Source organism: Penicillium soppii (genome assembly GCF_028829465.1).
Source record: "Penicillium soppii strain IBT 18220 chromosome Unknown utg000003l, whole genome shotgun sequence".
Classification (NCBI taxonomy): Eukaryota; Fungi; Ascomycota; class Eurotiomycetes; order Eurotiales; family Aspergillaceae; genus Penicillium; species Penicillium soppii.
Genome location: NW_026643233.1, coordinates 1489203 through 1509824, shown reverse-complemented (window position 1 = coordinate 1509824; position 20622 = coordinate 1489203). Strand labels below are relative to the sequence as shown.

The 20622-nt window shown below is 47.8% G+C and overlaps 6 protein-coding genes across 6 annotated transcripts; 2 read left to right on the top strand and 4 right to left on the bottom strand.

Annotated features, from left to right (window-relative positions):
- Positions 1-184: 184 nt before the first annotated feature.
- On the top strand, positions 185-1356 carry N7529_002709 (putative transcription initiation factor subunit (TAF30); the record flags this gene model as incomplete). The annotated part of the gene is made up of 6 exons (XM_057238237.1): positions 185-317; positions 365-514; positions 649-791; positions 863-1003; positions 1058-1178; positions 1268-1356. 6 exons carry the CDS (start codon positions 185-187, stop codon positions 1354-1356), a joined length of 777 nt encoding a protein of 258 aa, XP_057100848.1.
- Positions 1357-2414: 1058 nt separating this feature from the next.
- On the bottom strand, positions 2415-3382 carry N7529_002708 (phosducin family protein; the record flags this gene model as incomplete). Its single annotated transcript, XM_057238236.1, has 3 exons — positions 2415-2699; positions 2769-2984; positions 3038-3382. 3 exons carry the CDS (start codon positions 3380-3382, stop codon positions 2415-2417), a joined length of 846 nt encoding a protein of 281 aa, XP_057100847.1.
- A 3388-nt stretch (positions 3383-6770) lies between these two features.
- N7529_002707 (uncharacterized protein) lies at positions 6771-7336 on the bottom strand (the record flags this gene model as incomplete). Its single annotated transcript, XM_057238235.1, has 2 exons — positions 6771-7125; positions 7203-7336. 2 exons carry the CDS (start codon positions 7334-7336, stop codon positions 6771-6773), a joined length of 489 nt encoding a protein of 162 aa, XP_057100846.1.
- Positions 7337-8895: 1559 nt separating this feature from the next.
- Positions 8896-10278, bottom strand: N7529_002706 (WD40 repeat domain-containing protein; the record flags this gene model as incomplete). Its single annotated transcript, XM_057238234.1, has 5 exons — positions 8896-8916; positions 8988-9107; positions 9163-9252; positions 9323-10035; positions 10164-10278. 5 exons carry the CDS (start codon positions 10276-10278, stop codon positions 8896-8898), a joined length of 1059 nt encoding a protein of 352 aa, XP_057100845.1.
- Positions 10279-15732: 5454 nt separating this feature from the next.
- Positions 15733-17610, top strand: samB (MYND-type zinc finger protein MUB1; the record flags this gene model as incomplete). The annotated part of the gene is made up of 1 exon (XM_057238233.1): positions 15733-17610. The coding sequence occupies one exon, from the start codon at positions 15733-15735 to the stop codon at positions 17608-17610; it is 1878 nt and encodes a 625-aa protein (XP_057100844.1).
- A 655-nt stretch (positions 17611-18265) lies between these two features.
- On the bottom strand, positions 18266-19680 carry N7529_002704 (uncharacterized protein; the record flags this gene model as incomplete). The annotated part of the gene is made up of 6 exons (XM_057238232.1): positions 18266-18889; positions 18980-19130; positions 19192-19208; positions 19276-19329; positions 19395-19454; positions 19513-19680. 6 exons carry the CDS (start codon positions 19678-19680, stop codon positions 18266-18268), a joined length of 1074 nt encoding a protein of 357 aa, XP_057100843.1.
- Positions 19681-20622: the final 942 nt, after the last annotated feature.

The following is a 20622-nucleotide window of genomic DNA, read 5'->3' as shown; positions in this document are numbered from 1 at the left end:
CGACGGGTTTCGGCCCAATCTGCTTTTTCTGGGCTAATCTTCCTACTTGTTTTACAGGTCAAGCGAACCGTTCGCCTCATCACTGAGCAGAACATTATGTACGTGCGCCGTCTCTACCTTTACCTCTCCTCCCTTCACGACTCGGTCTCAGGATCGCTTGAGCTGCTATGCTCTCCTACTATAAATGTTCAATGTGATTGCGACTCAGGTCTTGTTTGCAAGGCTTGGTCATGACGATGCGCACAAGACGAAGGGGCGCGACTACCACAACACACCCTCCGCACCGTCCCACCCCTTCCTAGATATTCACGGCATATGTTTTTGGACTTGTTGGCTGACTTGGATCTTTTTTCCTGCTGCAGAGATAAGCCATCTGAGGTCGAGGGCTTCCCGCAGCGATCTTGGCACATCGAGGTCTGGCTCGTGAACGAGAAGGGCAATTTGGTTCCGGCAAATATATTTGACAGGGTCACTTTCCATTTGCACCCCAGTTTCGGCGATCGTGCCACGCAAGGTATGTATTGGTCCCAATTGGTCTTGCCTTTGGTCTTTTTGCCTGCTTAGTGAACAGAGCTTCCGCGCAAGATCGGCCTGGGCAGGTAGTGGTTTGGTTCTGGTATGCTGACGATGTAATTGTAATTTGAACAGTGTTCAAACAACCTCCTTTCCGCATTCAAGAAGAAGGATGGGGTGAGTTCGACATGTCCATCGAGCTCACTGCCGACAAGTCTTACACCATTCAACATGATCTGAACTTCGCTCAGACCCGCTATGAAAGCAAGCATGTTCTTGTAAGTCAGCTCCGGAACAAGAAAGCAAATCATCGTAAAATGGATCGTTTGTGCTGACCAATTACGCGCAGACTTTCAAGAACCCCAAGCCAGCTCTCTTAGCCCTTCTGCGCGAATCTGGTCCCATCCCCGGGGATGAGAATGGATTGAAGGCAAAGCGCCCCGCCGCTGGCGAGGAAAGCGCCAAGAAGAAGAAGCGTACCGACAAGAATGTAAGTTGTCCTTGATCATCATGGAAGATTGACTACCGGACTGACACATCGAAGGTGGACATGGACAGGCTCGCCGATGGGCTCCAGAAGCTCAACGAAGATGATCTTCTCCAGGTTGTGCAAATGGTGCATGACAACAAAGCAGCCGACTCATACACCAAGAACGATGTTGAGCGTAAGTACATCTTTTGAGGACTTAATAAAGAATCTCTTTCTTTCCTCTCCACCCTCGCCGTCAACACTTTGCTAACATCTCTTATATAGTCGGGGAATTCCACGTTGACTTGTACACCTTGCCCGACGCATTGATCAAAATGCTTTGGGATTTCACGGCAGAGCGCGGTGCCCTGTAAGGTCGCCCGAGTCAGCGCAAGCGAGGGAGATTAGGCCCCGAGATATCCATCCGGCTTTTGTTTCGCGTATTCATTCTCCTTCTGTTTCCGCCGCCACTACCATACGCTTAGTTACTTCGTTCTCATGATTTTACTTGTCTTTGACCCGGGGAGTTAGCGGACCGTCAAAGGAAATTGGATGGCTCTTTTTCTTTTTCTTTCTTCAGTTCTTCGTGTCGGTGCGTCGCCTTGCTGTGCGAGCTTAGTCTCCCCTTTGTGGGAAGGAGAGGAGAAATATCATATTTTTCACTCAGCACACGCTTTACTCGGATTTTGGTCGTACTTGTAACGGGTGCAGGACCCTGAGATCCGTGTTGGTCTGCGTTGCTTGGCACTGTGTCATATCAATAGATCTATGGCTCATTTTGATACTTGCATCTGCTTTTGGAGTCTACCATTTCTTTGGTCTTAGTCCAATGTCATGACATGTTGCCATTAAGGCCGTAGACAGTGCTATCTCAGTCCTGAAGTGGATGGTGTGTGTATGATCCATCTTGTCTGCATGACAAGGTCTACACAATTCATCTACAAGTGACAATTATAAGAAAGAGGTAAATGAACAGCCGAAGGGCAATTTCAAGACAAATAACAGCATGGGATATCTCAAGTCAATCAACATCAAAGCCGGCCCCTGCCAGGCTGTAAGAGTAGCAAAAAATAGTAATAATCAGACAAGATAGAAGAGAATGCACATATGTCCAACGACACACATCAGGATAGTAACCAGACTATCGACCGACCGAGCAAAGCATCCACCGATTCTAGAACCAACGCCATTCAACGAGATCTTTTCCTTTTCAGTGCAATTGAACCACCAACGACAAAAGAAACATAGGACAAAGAGGGAGAGATGTGGAGGATGATGAAAATGAGGAGTGAGGTGTGAGAGAGAAAAGCCCCGAATCGCCAAGGACACAACCAAGACGCCTTGCTACCGCCAATGCAAGACGGGTGTAAATGTAAAAGAACAGCACAAAGAAGCATAGATTAGAGCACGCGGTTCCTGCAGAAAGATAAGATTAGCACATAGTACGATAGTAAAATATTACGATAGTAGAGCAAAGAGATACGCACAACTTCAACAAATCCTCCAGACTATCGGCACTGCAGCTGCGGCCACGGGGAATGTTGCGCAAAACATCAACAATCGTAGCAAAGACATCACCGCCTCGGTAGGCCAGCAACGCAGGCGCCTTGATGTGGTCCATCTCTGCAATATCCTGATGCATCTTCACAAATCGCGTAGTGGGCTGTCTGGACGCGATAGTAACGAGACATTCCTCGACGATAGCGCTTTCATCCGACTGCCAAAAATGTCAGCAAAAGCCCTTCTACAACCCCACAGCACCAAGCACCAGAACAGAAACACATACCTGGTGATCATAGATACAAACAACAACAACCGTCTCCGATGTGACCTTCTCAATAGCATCAAGATACCCAACGGCATCGACCGTCTCAACGGACCCAAATCGCCGACCACGCGGACTCGGCCGACGACTATTCCGATTCTGCAGCTCATGCATGCGTGACGCACGCCACTTGCGCAGGAAGCGAGCCTCGTCGTCATCATCGCTGCCGGAGGAGTGCTGGTCTGGGGGGACTCTGCGCGGGGTGGTTTTGGTGAGTCCAGGCCTGCGACGGAGAGGAGGGTGCGGCGGAAGGACTTCTTGCGGGCGCGCTCGAAGGCCTGGGCGTCGGCGATTACGCCCTTGGGCCCTGTGTTCGCTTCGAAGACTGTGTTGGGGATGTGGTAGGTGGGCGCGCGGGAGGAGACCATGTTGTCGGGCTCTTCGTCTTCGTCGGAGGAGTCGGATGTTTTGCGATTGCGGTTGTTGCGGGTGTAGTCGGTGGGCTCGGAGTCGGAGAAGTGAGCTTCGTCGGAGGAGTCGTGGTCGTGGTAGCTGCGGTCTTCTGGGTGGGTGGAGTGGCGCTCGCGGTTACTGTTCACCAGCTGGTTGAATTCTTCTTGGGCTGCGGAGGACATATTGAAAAGAAAAGAAAAAAAGAAGAAAAAGTGGCGGTGGTGCTTGGGTTATGGGGATTTAAGCAGTTTGGTGATGGATAGGCAGGATGCAGTAGGTGTTTCTCGTAACCCCTGAAGTTGAAACGGAAATAGAGGCTGAGGTGGGAAGAGATCGTCATGAAACGGTGAAGTTGTTCACCCCTTTTTTTTTCTCACCTCGTTTCAGGTTTGGGGTCGATCCACTGGAGAATTCTACGCCAATCAGTCGAGGGATGATCTTGGGGATTCCTGGGATTTGCCTGGGACTTGCCTGGGATATTTCCTTGTTTCTTTCGATCTCAGATACACGATTGACTGTCACATCACACTTATCACAGTTGTCACAGTCGTCAATGGCCGAGATGGAAGCAATTGTGATGGGATTATACCACCACCTATTCTTGATACTACTCCGCACTAACAAGGTTATCCTATCATATTCGATCTCATTAAACCAAAAAAGCAAATACCAGAGCTTCGCTATACTTAGCATTCCGTGTTTCAAAGAGAAATCAGCAGCGTTGGGCGCCCAACAACCGATTCTCGAATATGCTTCTCTACTCTAATCCACTCCAATCCACAATTGCTTGTCGATGAAACCGGAGAACACGTAGATTCGTAGATTCGAAATTTCCAATGGTCTTTTTCCCGAGAATCTCGGACTCGTTTCCATGGGCAGGGCTTAGAATGACGAACCAACCATTCATCGACTAGACAAAGCATACCAAGTGTCCTTCGTAAAGCTCTCCAAGTCTACGCAATAGCCCTCTCTACGTTTATCGTTCTTCTCAGTTTCCGCTCTCACGAACTGACAGGCGCATACTCCGTACTCCGTATCCGACCAACACATACGACCACTAAACCTACTAGCGGCGGACATATCTACATTGGGCCGTTTCAGCCCCCAAGGCGAGTGGAGCGGGAGGCGATCGCTCTCCACAAAGGGTTTGGTCTAGGTCATTCTTAGTTCTTGACGTCGCGTGGCCTCGTATCGCCTTCTCCGTTCGCCATACATATGCAATATAAAACCTTATTATATTGTAGGAATTGTGCTGAGGTTCGTGGAGACGTATCCACTGTAACTTAATATACCATCCGCTCGACTGTTTGCCTAGTTGGGTTGTGGGTAAGCGCGTAAGCGAAAAAAGAATGTTGGTGTGCATAGTTTGCCTGGACACGATGGGGTGCAGGATGCTGTGTTTCAGCATCGTCGGTTGCATAGCTTGGGTGGAGCTTGATCCCCTGCCGTCTTCGCAAGCTACGGAATACGGCCGGATCACGAGGTCGCTGCGTTGGCAGCTATGCTTATAATGTACGCATATACTCTAGCATGCGTGGCTGGGAGTGACCGCAGGTTTCATTATTGCCTGGACTACTAGGCTACTAGGCTACCAGAAGGAATGTTGACCTGTCAAGTAGCTTGGTCTATGTCAGCAAACCGTTCTTATTGGAGTGACTCGATGAGCAACTTGTCCGCGTCAGTAGTCATTCCTAGTGAGTCGATCGTGTTGCCTAGCAGGCAAAGTGACGGGAAGACGATTTTGCTTTTCTTGGATCGAGGCAAATGTTATCTTGCTGCAATCTTCCCAGGACTAGATGGAGCCTTGCGATTTGTTCGTCGAGTGGGTCGCTCAATGACGATATCGTCTACGTACGCTCGACACCAGGCTCGAAATGGCGTAGAATGTTGGCGATTTGCCGCTGGACATATGCGAAGTTGACGTGCACAAAATGGGCCAGTAGATTCGCTTCGATTGCCAGAGGGTAAAAGATCACGTAGGGAGTGCATCGGGACTCTGGCCATTTCTTCCTTGTAGTCATTATGTACGTTTTCATAGTCCTGTATAATCCTGGCCAGGCCACCATGATTTCTTATCTTAGCAGTGGCTTTGACAGCAAGGTCATTGATTATTCCAATACCCGAACGATGTCGACTAGTTTTCTATCATCAAGGGAGGCAGTCACTTGAGTTGATACAGTGGATAAGAACCTTCGATATGGACTAGAACTGCGATGGGAAGTGAGATGAAGGAGCTTACTGGCCAACAGAGTGAATCATGCTTGATTTGGCTGTGTAGATTACCTGGGTATGAAAGATCATTGGGATGAGTAGCTGTTTAGTTGAGAACCACGAAGCGGGAATGGTAAATTGAAATGATGGTTCAGTACAAGGTTGAGTTAAGCGACTTTTCGAGTAAGAGGGCAAAGGCACAGCGAAGTTGGCGTTGTCGATCCTAAAGATCACATTTATGTGAGCAGCTATTCAGTTGACGAAGATGGGCTGATAAAGGAGCTGACTGTTCAATCTAGGGTTGGTTCTAAGAACGAATCGAGATGTGAGTCAACTGCAGTGGGAGTAAAATAGAGTGTGGTTTTGGAATGCCTTGTAGAGGCGAGTCACTGTTAAGTTTAGATCCACGAAGACTAAGTGATGAAGGAACTGACGCTTTAGTACCGGGTTGAGTTGACGAACCAATCAGGGTGTGAACGAAACAGGGAGTAAACACCACAGTGCATCTCTGTCTTTTCCCATCTGTTGGTCTAGCCGAAGCCAGATGCTTTTTGTGTTATTGATTCAGTCTTTTTTGGATGGCAGCATTTCTCTCGCTGGCCTCAGCTTTATCTTCGGTATCTTCAGGTTCTTCGGTGTCATTCGGATGGTCGACATCGTGGAGGTCCTCTTTGTTGATCAGAAATTACAAAGTCAACAATGACAGATTTCCAGCTAAAACCATGCTTGTCGTCACCTGTATGGTTCTGAGAAGCAAAACCAGCGATACTGCCAGGCTGAGGGTTTGATCGTGGTCATGCTCGGAGAATTGTGGGCCAATCAAAAGAACATTCTTTATTGGGATAGTAAGATGCAGGAAAGGAAATGACATAAGGAGCTCAAGACTCAGCCTTATTTTACGGACCTAACAAGGGGTCTACTCAATTCTGCAAACATTTTTGGTTCTGTCTCTGAGGACAACCGCCCAATTCGCAGATGTAAAAGCCATGAAGTCTGTGTTGAGCATATCGTATTAGGTTCATGCTTACCTACCTCCGGTATTCCTACTTTTATTCAGACCACGGGTGATGCTCGCAGACAGCACTTGCCGGAAAATCTACACAGTACATTAATCCGATACCAAAGCTTGGTTTGAACAGTAAACCCATAGAAAGTAGGTAGACAACCGCCTCGAGCTAGGAAATATCGAAAGCCCGGGACATGAAAGCATTGATATCCCAGCCCTAATTTACTCAAGCTCACTCTACGCACGGCAACATCATGACCTTCCAATGATACAAGACTATGTATAAACTCTATTCAAAGATAATTACATGGACATACATATATACTAAACATCACAAATAACATAACCAACCCCTATTCCAACCCATAACAATCAGCCGGCGCAAAGATCACATCATCCAACAATACATTCCCCGTAACCGAGGAATCCTCCGAATCACAAAGCGCAACAATATTCAAGATATCCGTCTCCCGCTTCGGCACATAAGTCCCCGAGACCTCGGTCCACTCCTGGACAGTAAACAGCTGCGCCGAAGCAACACTGCCCACCGTCGCGTTCCGCCCCATGTACACATACACGGCGCAGTACTCGCTACCGGCCCACGGGACCTGCGCCTGCACGCTGAATTTGTATTCAGTGTGTCGTTTCAGGCCGTGCAGGCCCTGGGATATGGTGTTGCCGCGGTTTCCTACTGCCGTTTGGAGGTTGCTGGGTGGTTTTTGGTTAGTTGGGTGCCTCTTTTCTTTTCTGCTCTCTGTTTAAAGTAAAAGGGTCGTAGGACTTACAGGTAGTAGTCACCGCTGTAGGCGGTTGTCCCATTGCTAATTTTAGCAACGTTGACGGCAGACTCGCGCCATGGGGTTAGGAGGCCGGTTTCAAAGGAGGGATTGGATACGACGTTGCAGGTAGAAAGAGCCATTGGGGCGGGAGGGGTTGGATTGGCGGAGATGGTACTGGAGAGATAGTTGGAGTTGGAGTATGGATTGGGAAACAATGCCAGGGCTGCCGATTTATACTAATTTATACTACGTTGTAACTAGTAGGGAAAGCTTGTCCGCGATATTTGAGACAAGGTTGCGGGATCGGCCGACATTCTACGCATACAGGCAACCGGCGTGCTATTTTCATCCCGCTTTGATAGGATGTCTCGTATTGGTATTGTTAGGGCCTCGTTTAGGTTCAGACTCTACAATGTATAAGCTGACGCTTGAAACATGGCCTCTGGACAATGTTGCTGGGGGCCTTACGGGTGAGGTGCGACGGTAGGGGCTGGATTGTGACAATGCTTAGCTCTGGTTACAAATCGGCGGGGCTGTGTTCGCTCCGTAAGCGGGAAATGGTCCTTCGGTGAACTGGGCGGCCATTCCGGGTCTTCGGTTCGGGGTCTCTGATGATTGACGTGTTGCATACTGCTTTAGTTGTACTGTTTGATATTCGATTTGTGAATGGATAGTGATGGCGAGACTCGGGGTCTGCAAATAGAAGCACGCTATTTTCATCGGAATAATACTATGTCAAAGTTATGACGTCTACTTCTACATGGCTGAAGCAGAAATCAAGACCGTTGATGCATATTCTATGCCTGATGCTCATGCCATGCTCACACTGCAGATCACCGTACCAAGTCAGGTGAAAACAAGAAACTAGAGACGACACCAGTCGATACTGAGATTCGAAGACCAAATAAAATAAAGCTCAGAAATGGAAATTGGACTGCTTGAACCATTATCAAAATCCGACACCAAAGAATCCCGGAGCAAGAGATTCCAACACAAAGACAGTAATTACAGCATACTCTTTGTTGAGAGACCAAAACAGGGAGACGTGTGTGAAGAGAGAGGGAGAGAGAAAAAGGGTAAAGGGAATAATAAGGCGACGCAGAGGTAGATCGGCGAAAACATCATGGCTAAATTCCAGCAACCAAAACCTCATTTTTTGCTTTGACCAAGAAAATACATGCCGACACCGATGCGGAGGCAACCCAGAACAAGAGAAAAAAAGTAGGTAAACTGAAGGGGGGATAAAGAAATTCAAAAAAAAAAAAGAAAAGGGGAAAAAGGCGTTATCAAGAAGTCAAAAGGAGAAATCAAAGGACCAGAGAAAAGATTGACGGCAGAAGCATCAGATGGATTGACTTGGTCCAGCATTTTGCTTGCAAGTCAACTGTACAACCATCGACAACCCAAGGACTAGTCGCGTTCTCGTCATGTCCAAACAAATATTGTATCATCGCTATCGTTTGTTCGCTGGGGCAATATCCCATAGCGCTCACCACCACCTCCGTCACCTTCCGTATCGCATACGACGAGCCGATGTCTGCGCCGTGAGTAGTGTATTATCGTGGGAACCCAAGTGATTCCCCGGTAACTGATTATTATCGTACAATGACGGAGATTCGAACCATCGAACCTAAAAAATTTCGAAGAAGAGCATTGCAGAATGATCGACGCGGGGTATCTTGCGTATTCTTTTGTTGGTTTACCAGGCCCAAACCTTGAGCTGCACGAGAGGAGATCGGACGTCAGTAAACGCCCTTGGAGGTCCAAGCTTGGAATTTCAGAAAAACTTACGAGAGAGTCCCAAGATCCAGTGCACAGACTGATGCCGTCGTTGCTGACACCAAGGCAGCTCACGCGGTTTTCGTGGCCGCTCAAGGAACCAACCTTGTCGCCGCGCAGAACGTCCCATACCTATAATCATGGATTAGTGACTAGTCGCGTTTCAAGACGCGAGGAATCAGCTTACCTTGCACTCGAAATCATCGTATCCGGCGAACAATAACCGACCGGAGACTGAGAATGCAACGGAGGTGATACCGCACAGAACCTGGTCGCTCTGAGACGAAGCGAAAAAAAGAAATGTTAGCTTGGTTCAAATCGATTCGCCATTTTTGCGAGATGTTTACCTGGTAGGTGTTGAGCTCGCGGTCGGCACGAATATCGAACAGGCGGCAAGAAGTGTCGTCGGAACCGGTTCCGAAGGCGTTGCCATCGGGGAAGAATTGAACGGCGTTGATATCAGACTCGTGGCCAGCGAATGTCTGGACGGCCTTGCCGGTACGGATATCCCACAATTTAGCGAAGGCGTCGCAAGCACCTGAAACGAAGATGTTCTGGTTGGTTGGGTTGATGCTGATCGACATCACATCACCGAGGTGGTCGGCGAACTCGGTAACCTTAGTCCCGGATTCAATATCCCATAGCATGCAGGTCATGTCACCAGAGGAAGTAATGATGCGGCGGTCGTTGATGAAGCGACAGCAGGAGAGGTATCCCGAGTGTCCGGAGAGCTCGCGCGCGACACGGGTTGGGCCTTCGCGCGATGACAGGTTGTAGATTGAGCAAATGTTGTCGAGACCACCGCAAGCTACGTAGTTGCCGCTCGGGGCGTAGGCACAGGTCATGACCCAGGATGAGCGCAGAGGAATCGCATGGACTTTGTTTGTGGTGTAGGCATCCCAGATGATGAGCTTTCCGTCTTGCGAAGCGGAAACGAGGTGGCGTCGGTCGGTAGACCAGTGCATGGCATAAATCTTGGCAAGGTGACCTTTGAGGGTGCGTCGGGGCTTCATTCCAATCCGTGGAAGAGAATCAGTCTGGTCTTGCGCGACTTGACGGACTGAACGGAGTACAATAGTCAGTACAGTGAATAAAAAAGAGTCTCCCGGGGTAATTTAATTCAGTAACAACGGCCCCCTCAACGATGAAGGCCTCAATGTATAACAAAGGTGGAGATGGGAATCGTACGGGAGGTATCAGCCAGCTCATCCTTTCTGCGCTTGATCTTGTCCTTCAAACCCTCAGCTTCGCGCCGGGCGGCGGTAATCTTGGCCTGCATCTGCTCGCCGCTCATATCGGCCATTGTGTCGGTAGGGTAACTCGGGGTGAAAACAATGAGGAAGTGGGAGGTCGGAAAATCAAGAAAGTTGAGGGGAAGGGGAGAGAGGGGGCTCAATAGGAGTGGAGCGAAGAAGCAGGGGAGAGAGAAGAGAAACGAGGATTAATGCGCCTCAGGCTTGGATCATAATCCGGGTAAGAATAATAAAAAGAGAAAGAAAAAAAAAGTAAAGGAACTCTGGTGGGAAAAAGAGAGCACCAACAGTGAAGGGCAAAGGGACAGAACAAGAGGAACAGGGGTGTGAAGAACGAGCGAGGAGAGTCAGCGTATTACCGGCTAGTGGTAATCGATGACATCGTACCAAATTGAAAGGTACCTGGACACACTACCACTTTATATGGGATTTTAAAGTACCAATTGGTTTTTTAAAATAAGTTGAATACAGATGTACATTTCTACTACGCAGTTATACCGGAATGATTTCTACATAAAATGGACTGATTCACTTCCTTCTATAACTTCCAGAGGTTCTTTGTTCTCGGTAGAATTTAGCCACTTCCTGGTCAATTGCAATAATACGTCAATACACACATTTGCAAATTGTCGGGTACCTGAGATTTAGCCAAATTTATATTAGAACTGCGCGTAAATGTACATATCTTTGGACCACTAGTGATATTATGTAGTTTTATGTAGTTTTATGTAAGTAAGAGTTGTATAACTAACTCACTATAAGCCTTGGAAATCATGTCCCCCCCAAAAATACCATACCACCTCCTGATACAGACTTGTATCGGAAGATTGAGATAATTGTGGCTCTGAGGATCGGCTTGGTGCTAGGACCACTAGCCCCAAAACTGAAGACTCAGTCAATGGTAACGGAGATCAATAATAGCGGCAAATTCTACCGACTTGACTTAACCGCTGCGGCTCTGGATAATAATAGAAGGAGTTTCGCGGCTCTTTGACATTAACTAGACTCCCCTTGCGTCCCCCTATTCCGAATACATATAATCAATGTATTCATGGATTATCAAGGGGTATTGTACATATACATACATACATACATATGTACTGTATAGTGCAATATATGGAATATTGTATTTTTCGAGCTAACGGAGATTGGACTGGGTCTCATGCATGTCCATTCCGGGTACAATTTTACTTTAATTCCCGCTAGACTCTGTTAGATGGTATATTATTCCAATTTTATGAGTACCGTATTATGTATGAATTGACACTGTCATCTGTTAGATACTCCTCGCTACACTACTCCCTAACGTGAACTTCCTCCGGTCAAAACTCCCTTGTTCTCGCTGTTGCTATAGTCCAAGCTTCAAGTTCGTCTAGGCGCACGGACCTTCAAGCTGACTAAATACCGGGAGCCCCATAAATCTCGACGGAAGTTCAATTCGCTACAGTTTTGTATCCTGCAATCTTCTGAAGATACATATGTACAATGGCGTCAGTATACTAGTCTATGTCCAAAAGCATTGGCTGAGCCGTTGCTTCGGCTTCAGCGCCCGTTCTGGCGGGTCAAACCCTAACCGTTGCTCGGATGTGCATTTTCATCTAATTGAAATAATTGAACAGGGATTTCCTGTCCCTTGACTCGCCCACTATACGGAGTAGCGTCCCCACTATGGAACAATCGATTGTGCTGTCTGGGCCCCCTTTTTCTCCGGCATCCAATCTTCAGTCGGCTTATATATACTCTTGGACGATCATTATTTGCTTCTAGGCTCAATTTCAGATTCGGAAATTTGGTCACTCCCTATATTAATGTATACTGTATTATGTGCGATAAACATCCACGTGCATACAGTCAATAGAGTTCATTCTGTCGACTAATCACTGAGTCCCGCCAAATTCTCCATTCGCAATCTGCAATATCGCGTCTTTCATGCAGACTCCAATCATGTTCGGTAGCAGATGTCAGGTCCCTTGCATCTGTATCTCGGAGTTTGAGTTGACAGTCGAACCAATATTTTGGGATTTCTGAATCTCTTCTCTTGGTAAGATCTATTGGTCTAAGACACATGATTACCTGTCGGCCTAGCATGGGTTAGTCCGTATGTACAGTCATGTTCCAAACCCTCAATTAAAGAGGGGAAGTCATCTCAGCTCGGGGTTGCAAGGCAGCTGCCAATCCCAAGATTATACCGAGATTGACGCCGACTAGACTTTCAAGAACGCAAAAATGGTACTTCGTAAGATTAGAGTCAGACGAAGAATCCTGCTTTCCATGATACCATAGATCTACTTATAAACTTGGGTGACAATATGATTATGTCGATTGATGTTTCCTTAAACCTCTACGAACTTTTTTCCCATATTACCGCCAGTCTGTTTTTGTTCCCTTTCTTCAGCCTTCTTTACAACCTCTTCTCGGAGGTTGTGAATATAGAGCAGCCATCTACCACTTCCTAGCTATAGAGTACGACAAGGTCACTAGTCTCAGGCAAGAAAGCTACAGACAATACTATCAAACCGCCAGCAAACAGACCCAAGCACGAGATATCAATATCTGTGTCACCATTCCCACGCCCTCAGCTCCAGGAATGAGCTTCAGCCCAACTCAACCAGATCCAGTTATAGTTTGCGCCAAATATCACAAGATACAGTTCTCTCACAAGATACAGTTCTCCCCTGGACTAAATCTTCCGATTCGAGAACGGCAAGACATGGCTTATCTCACGGAGATTTCTGACTCAACCATGCTGCTGGACTGCTGACGACGACCCCGCGCCTGAATCCCATTCAGCGATACTACCGAGCTCCAGTTAGCTTTGATTCCTTGCTTAAAATTATCCATGCGCTGCATCTCCTCAGATCTACTCTTGAGAAATGGCGCGTACGGTTGCTCAAGCGGTGGTCGATCGGAAGTCAATGTGCCACAAGTGTATGCAGGTTTTAAAGTGTGCGTTGTCAGCGTCAGACCAGGCGCCCTATGCAGGGTGAGTGCGTGCTTTGAGCGCTAACACGGATGGATCAGAGGTTGTTGTAGGAATGTCTCATAAACACTTGTATCTGCCATCTATGATTTTGAAATCACCGCAAGGTCACCGAAAGCTAGGCCTAGGTAGTTTCTACACGGTGGGTAACAAGCTGCCCTCAGACAGAGATGAAAGGCCTAATTGAATCGCGCCGAAAGCAGTAAATACCCATGATGTAGTGTAGTTAGTCCGTACTAGTCTACTGGGGGGACTTACACGTACTGTCACGATCTCGTATTATTGTAACTTTGTTTGGTTCTGCTGTGCAAAAATGGTTATATCATAAGCTGGCCCCTTTTCTGGTAGATCAAAGTGATGTGCATAAAGCAAATATGGGCCTCACTAGTACCATGAGCGCTGATATAGTGCACGTCAAGCTCCTTTTAAAGGTCGAGCGCTCAAAGAGCCAAGCCGGTAGTGGGCTGAGGAGCAGCCATTTAATATCCGATCCTGATGTCCGACACGGGGCTCGACACGAGAGATGAAGGACCGTTGTAGCGATATTAGTCCGGAGCGGGGCCATCGATGCGCTAGACATGACGATCTTGGATAATTAGGGGCCAATGTACGCATTTACCCCCAAGCAGCTGCAGCTGCCAACTATAGCCGCTTTCTTATGTATTCCTCGTTTCAAGTTTTTTTAGACTCAGATCTTGAAACCCTGGAAGAAGCCGAGGCACACGGGTGTGGCTTGTCAGCAGTTCGCAGGCTGTTCTAATCTTAGTTCGTTTCAAGTCTTTCTAGATGAAGGTCTTGAAACCCCAGAAAAGTCGAGACACTGACAAATTTGGCTTACTGGCAGTTCGAAGGTTGTTCTAAACTTAGATCTTTTGTGCGCCACATTGTTGCAAGCGCTTGTAAACCCTGTAGAAGTGTGGTAAGAGACCAACGGGGGCCAAAGCTATTTCTTGTGCGGGGGTTTGGTGTTGGACCCTAACAACACACTACTGCCAATGCCAATCGTGCGTTGCTAGGTTTAATTTCTTCCAAAATAAACTACCCTGCTCAAGGTTGACGAAACTGCGTCTGCGATTAGAGAAGGAGACTTTGCTCCACTCACCATGTTAGAATTTAGTTCTTAGGGGTCGGGAGATCTAGGCCGGGGAATTTGCAATTCGAGGCTGTTCCACGGGCCGTTTCCATTGAGGCATTTGAATACATACATGTCCATATGTGTATGTAAAAAGTCAGGATGATGGTCCCCCGGATAGGGACGTGCCAGTAACAGAGGGTTGGATCTAATAGTTCTGATAGAAGAATCAAAATTAACAACCAAAGACAAGGGATATGAGATGAAAGATTACTTCTCGCATTTTGAGACCGGTCCTTTCAGTAAGTTGACGAGATTCAGATGTAACACAACTCATTTCAGGCGATCTGTAAGAGTGAAGCATTTGGAAATAGCAAGTGGGAAGCCCCCATCTGTGGAGTAAGTTGTCTAGCCTTCATCAAGCCTAGACAAAGGGCCGAAGCTATTCAAATAGTTCATCAAAGCCATTGGTGGATTTGTACAACGTATGTTGGTCATTGCTTGAGATCTACAGTGGCCTCCGCTGGTGTCAAATGGGCATCCGGCATAATCAATCAGGCGGCATAACAGGAAAACATGGTAATGATCATCATTTTTATTTTGAGGGATATTTCGATCTGACAGGAAATCAAGGATGACCATACGATATTGTATGTGACAAGGACTAATTATGTTCGCTGGTATGTTAAGGGGATTGTAATTTTCATTGTTTGGTGGCGACTTGGTACCCTATGTGACGAGATAGCTTCACACGGATTTTGCGAGGATGTCATACTCGAATGAACAAGAAGAAATGGATGAAAATAAAAAGTTAAGGCTCCATGCCAATAGCCTTGAAATTGTGATCTATAAGAAAGACAGAAAGACAAGGAAAAAAATTGAAGCGAAAGTATCAAAAGTAGGGTGGCGGGCGCAAATACTTGTTACGGCGAAACACATATTGTAATATTAAGGAGCCACCTGACGCTCTCCGCTTTGCCGCAAACTTGAACCCAAAAAGGGCTTCTTCTTTCTTCCCCTCCATCGACATCCCCATCTTTTATCAAAATCTTGGACGAAAACTATTGTCTGATACCCTGCATTTGGTCTCTCTTTCTCTCTTGACCTTTTCCTTCCTTTATCCCCCCGAAATTCCCCCTTCGAGACCTTCGTGCCAAAATCTCCCTTTTGCCCCTTCTGGTTATTGGGAGTCATCGAAAAACAATTTCCATCGGAACATCATCGCTTTTGGTTCGCCTGATGTCTAGAGATTAATCCTTATCAGACTTCTCTATAAAACCGTAGTGGGCATTCTCCCATCTGGTTAGGGGGCTGAATCTCACTTCGAAAGGACATCGTCAAGGTCCTCACCCTCTTGCATTTACACTCTGCGTGTGATTTTTCATCGTCTGATAATACTGCATTTGGTCTCTTTCTTTTTATTTCGACTGTTCTCGTTGCCGTTCTTTCATCATGCGGGAAGTCAATTTCAGCATCCCCAATGTGAACAAGGCCTCGGTCAACATCACCACCACACTCTACGACCGCCGTGCTCTTGATTGCACATCAACACTACCGCTAATCAACTCGCTTAATCACCTTGCCTACCTCACAACATCGTCCGCCCGCATTCGAGATATCCTCACCGTTGATGGCGGCATCGAGCGCCTGGTATGCATCCTCAAGGAGGGCCGGAGCAAGGACTTGATGGAAATGTGGAAATGGAGCCTGGCTTTCCAATGTGTTGTCAACATTGGAGTGCGCGGCTCTGAGGGTGTAAGGACCCGTGTGGTGGAAGCTGACATGGTCCCCGTCATTGCCACGATTCTCAACAATTACATCAAAGTGGTGGACAAAGTGCGGGCGCGCAATGAGCCTGAGCCCGCCGAGGAGTCTTCCAAAGAAGCAAAGCCCAGTAGCAGCCGAGATGATTCTGCTCGTTCTACCCCTATGGATGTAGAAATCCATGTCGATTCCCACGCTCATCTCGAAGCTCATTCCGAAGCTCATCCCGAATCACACCGCCGTCGACAAGCCCCTCCTCCGAACATCGAAATCCCCCAGCCACTCTACCAGGACAGTCCACCAAACGATTCCGATGCCATGGATGTTGCTTCTCCTCACCGTGAACCCATGACGTCCCCACCAGAACGGAGTACTTTTGGACAGGAACCCCATAACCACCGTGCCCAGGATGGACGGCTGCCACGTACAAGTCATCGCCTACGGTCAATGCAGCCTCTGGCTACAGCTGTTTCCTCAATGGATACCACGGATGGATTTGGACTACGCCCTGTGCGTGACACCGAGCGCCTTCCCAGCATGCTTCCTAGTCTGCAGACTGGGACCGTCTCACAACCCGATTCCCCAACCACTCCAAGCGGCCCTCTCCACTCACAACCCCGGAGCCTTCCCCAAACGATTGCCGCCAGACAGCGTCCTTCGATTCGTCAGCAGCAGTCTGCTTCTGGTGAGTCGGATGATGCCACCGGTGAAGACTCGACTATGAGAGAAGATAGCGCTATGGGCCAAACCGCTGAAACTATCGTTACACTTCCAAATAGGATGGAAATCGATAGCGTTGATGAGCGGGAAACGACAATGCTAGACGACGTCTCTACAACCCACGACTTGACGGTCACCGATCCCTCGGAGGAGGGCGGTCCGGAGGTAGAGACTTTCAACATCACACGCCGCTCGACCGTCGATGGTAGCATAATTAATGCCGGCAACACACAAACCAATGGCGGACTGGGTCTCTCCCCCACCCAGGCCACCAACAACCCTAATTCCCCAACTCTCGCCCCCAGTCCTTACGCCTTGTACCTCCGTGATCGCAATGCTCCTGCCGCCCAAGGAGTGTTGACCACCATGCCTCGTGATGAGGATGTCCTCATGTCCCTGCAGCTTCTGGCATATATCTCCAAGTACTGCAATCTTCGAGCATTCTTCCAGTCCTCTCATCTCGTCCCCAGGTTGAAAATTGATCGCGAACTCCACCTTTTGGATGACAACGCCGACTCTTCTTCGCCAATTGACATGTGCGAAGAAGAGGACGAGTACTTGCTCCCTGATGATGTCAACATTTTCCCCCTGGTGGAGAAATTCACTGTTAGACATCATTCCAAGGACATGCAGTACTGGGCATGCGTGGTCATGAGAAACCTTTGCCGTAAGGACGAGGCGAGAGGCGGCATTCGCCAATGCGCCTACTATAAGTGTGGCCGGTGGGAGGAGTACCAGCGTCAATTTGCTAAGTGTCGACGCTGCCGTCGTACCAAATACTGCAGCAAAGAGTGTCAGAAATCCGCATGGGTGTACCATCGGCACTGGTGCCATACAACCCCCTGATACGACCCGACAATCTCAGAGGAGTTTCATTTTTGATTTCCATGCATACCGGCTCGCATAGCGTCATCTACGTCTCGCGTCTTATATTCTGTTCCAAGGTCTCAATACGCATGGCATCTCAGAATCTGGCGGCGTTTCCATTTCGACCCGAAGATACCTTTTACATGTCTGACTTTTGTTATATTCCCTTTCTCGCACCGCTTGCCTTGATCTTGGTTTATTGACGTGGGGCCGTTGTTTGCGAGCCCTTTCTTTTTTCATCTGCTCATATCCATCTCATGACTGTACATCTCATTCTTCATCCCTCATCATGGGATCTATTCCCTTTGCCTTTGTTTCGTTGGGATCATTACGTTTCCTTCCATAACTAATTGTGCTGTCACGATTTTCCTATGTCAGTAGATGGGCAGGCAGCATTGCCGATCATCTCGGTCATGTCCCCGCCATCTGAAGCATTCTATTTTGGTGCACATCCCATCTATGATTCTGATTTATGTCCGGGGGATTTCTCTCTTGTTAGTTTTTGCACTTTGCCTCAACGGCACCGGCGTTTTCTTATAATTTCATATTTTGAGTCTTACAAACGACTATACCCACATCTCAGCTTTCCTGTAAAAGACATACCCAGTACAGTAGCCATCCCATAACCTATCTTTCACGCCTCCTTACTAAACCCATAAGTCGCCTCCAACCTCGACATAAGATGCTCATGCGCCGTCAAAGCCTTCTTCCCAGGCCCCAAGCTCCCCGCCCCACCCCCAAACCCAACCTTCCCAACAATGCCCCCAGTCCTCTCCCGATGCCCCTTCACCACCTCCCCAGGAACAGGCACCAGCTCCGTAGCATCAACAGGATGGCAGAAATAAACAAGCGTATACCGATCTTGCGGATTCGGACTCATCTGCTCAGCCAGCGGAAACACAACCCGATGCACAGTCGACTTCAGCAGCCCATCAGTCCAGTAACTAAGCAAGTCTCCGATATTCACCAGAATCGGCGGAAAAGGATACTCCGCCGCCTCGGCACTGCTACCAGGCACAATCGGCACAGGCGCCCACGTGCCCTCCGGCGTGAAGATCTCCAGCCCGGGCTGTCCGGCCCGCTGGAATAGCAGCGTGATGCTGCCGTAGTCGGAGTGCGCGCCTGCTCGCACGTCTTTGTCGTGCGCGTACGCGGCTGTTGAAGGGGAGAAGATCGACGGGTAGTACAGGTACCGTAGGATGCTGCCTGTTGAACCGCTGCGCGGGTCGTGTCGGGTTGTAAAGAAGTCTTCTGGGATCTGGGGCGGTTTAGTATAAATACAGTAGGATTTGGGTTGTATATTTGTGTGTAAGTGTGCAATATGTCTGTCTGGGGTAACTTCACGCACCTCAAGGCCTAGCGCTAGTAGGGTCAGGATTCGAGTGCATGTCTTGTTGCAGAGCTCGGCGAATGCGTTAATTTCTTCCTCGTGGGGGGCTAGCGAGGGTGGGAGAGGTTGTTGGGCTTTGCCGTTTTTGAAATCGCCGAAGTTCATGGCTCTGGTGGGTGGTTAGTCGGTTTTCATTGTGTTATTAGTGGTGAGCGTATCGTTCATCGTACTCTTTGAAATCTCCGGTCTATCAACATGTCAGATCAATCAAGCGTCGATTATATCCCATAATATGGGAATGAGACTTGACGTACCCGCTGGTTCTCGGGGTCCAGGGTTTCAATGTGCATTCCTGACCAGCCGCGGTTCTGTAGAGGTCTTGTCAGATTGCATGGTTTTGATATAGTGTCCGGTACTCGGCCTTGTCACAAACATTTGGCTGGATCCGACATGTCTTCTTCTCTTGTGCAGGAGATGCAAAGAACTTCTTCGACTATAAGAATGGTTAGTTGGTGTACGTATATGATATGGATATAACAAAGTCATATTACCAATTCAAACCCACGGTCCACATCGTTAACGGTAAAGTCGGTGCCTTTGCTGTTGACGTATAAAAACCCATACTTGGCAGCGGCTTCCAACATGGCCTTCCCCACAGCGGGGTCATGGGGGTTGGAGATGTCAATGACGGGAAGCTCGATTGGGGTAGTATCTGCCATTTCGAGAAAGTGATGTTTCCAGAGAGCTAAGTTGTACCAGAGGGGTTGAGAGAGACATATACCCATTAGTGGGCCTATCGCGTATCGTCAATATCGGAGCGATAATCAGCTCAACCAATGGGGGTTTGTCGTTCATCACTCGACCCCGTCAAATCCCCGAGCTTAGGCGACATCCGTGAATATCTACATGTGTAATAATGTAGGTTGCTTTAATTATGTAGTTTGTTCAGAGCTTTCTTATCTGAGTTACTTTTATGAAATGAATGAGGACGCTAGGGTTGATATCTTCTGCTGGTACAAGATGGTTAAATGTTACACCATTAATTATGGTCGATCGATCACTCTAGTTCAAATAGGAGCTATGTTAGCTGGTGGCAGTGTACAAGCAAAGTGGGATGTAGACTAGGATCTCAATTGATACGTATATGTAGGTATGAAGCTAGTGCGTTGCCTCTGCTAGAGTTGAGCTATAGTGAGTAAACCTAATGACTTTTATGAAGGAAAGTCCTTTGTATGCCCAATGTGGTTCATATCTTGAGTAAGCTCTTAAGTCCGAGTCATAGCCCGAGTTCAAATGCTTAATTGAGTATATAATTACTAGCTCTGTGATAGCGACGCCTATGTATTTATAAACGTTCATGGATTCGATGTTTCTATTCATAGAAATAGGTGACTACACTATAACCCTTATATAGGTAGCTCATATATTATATTTAAGAAGGAATTGAACTTGAACAGCACAAACAAATAGTCATAGAATGCCAAAAGTAAAGGAAAGATTGACGGAAACAACAGTCGGGGTGATGTGACGATGTGATGCAGGGAAGGGGCCCAAAAAAAACAAAAGGCCAACTCCGCCTTCCCCCCTCATGATCTTGCCTTTCGATCCTCCCGCCCATCCCAGCTATCATCCTTAAGGTCCTGGAGCTCTCAATACGCTCT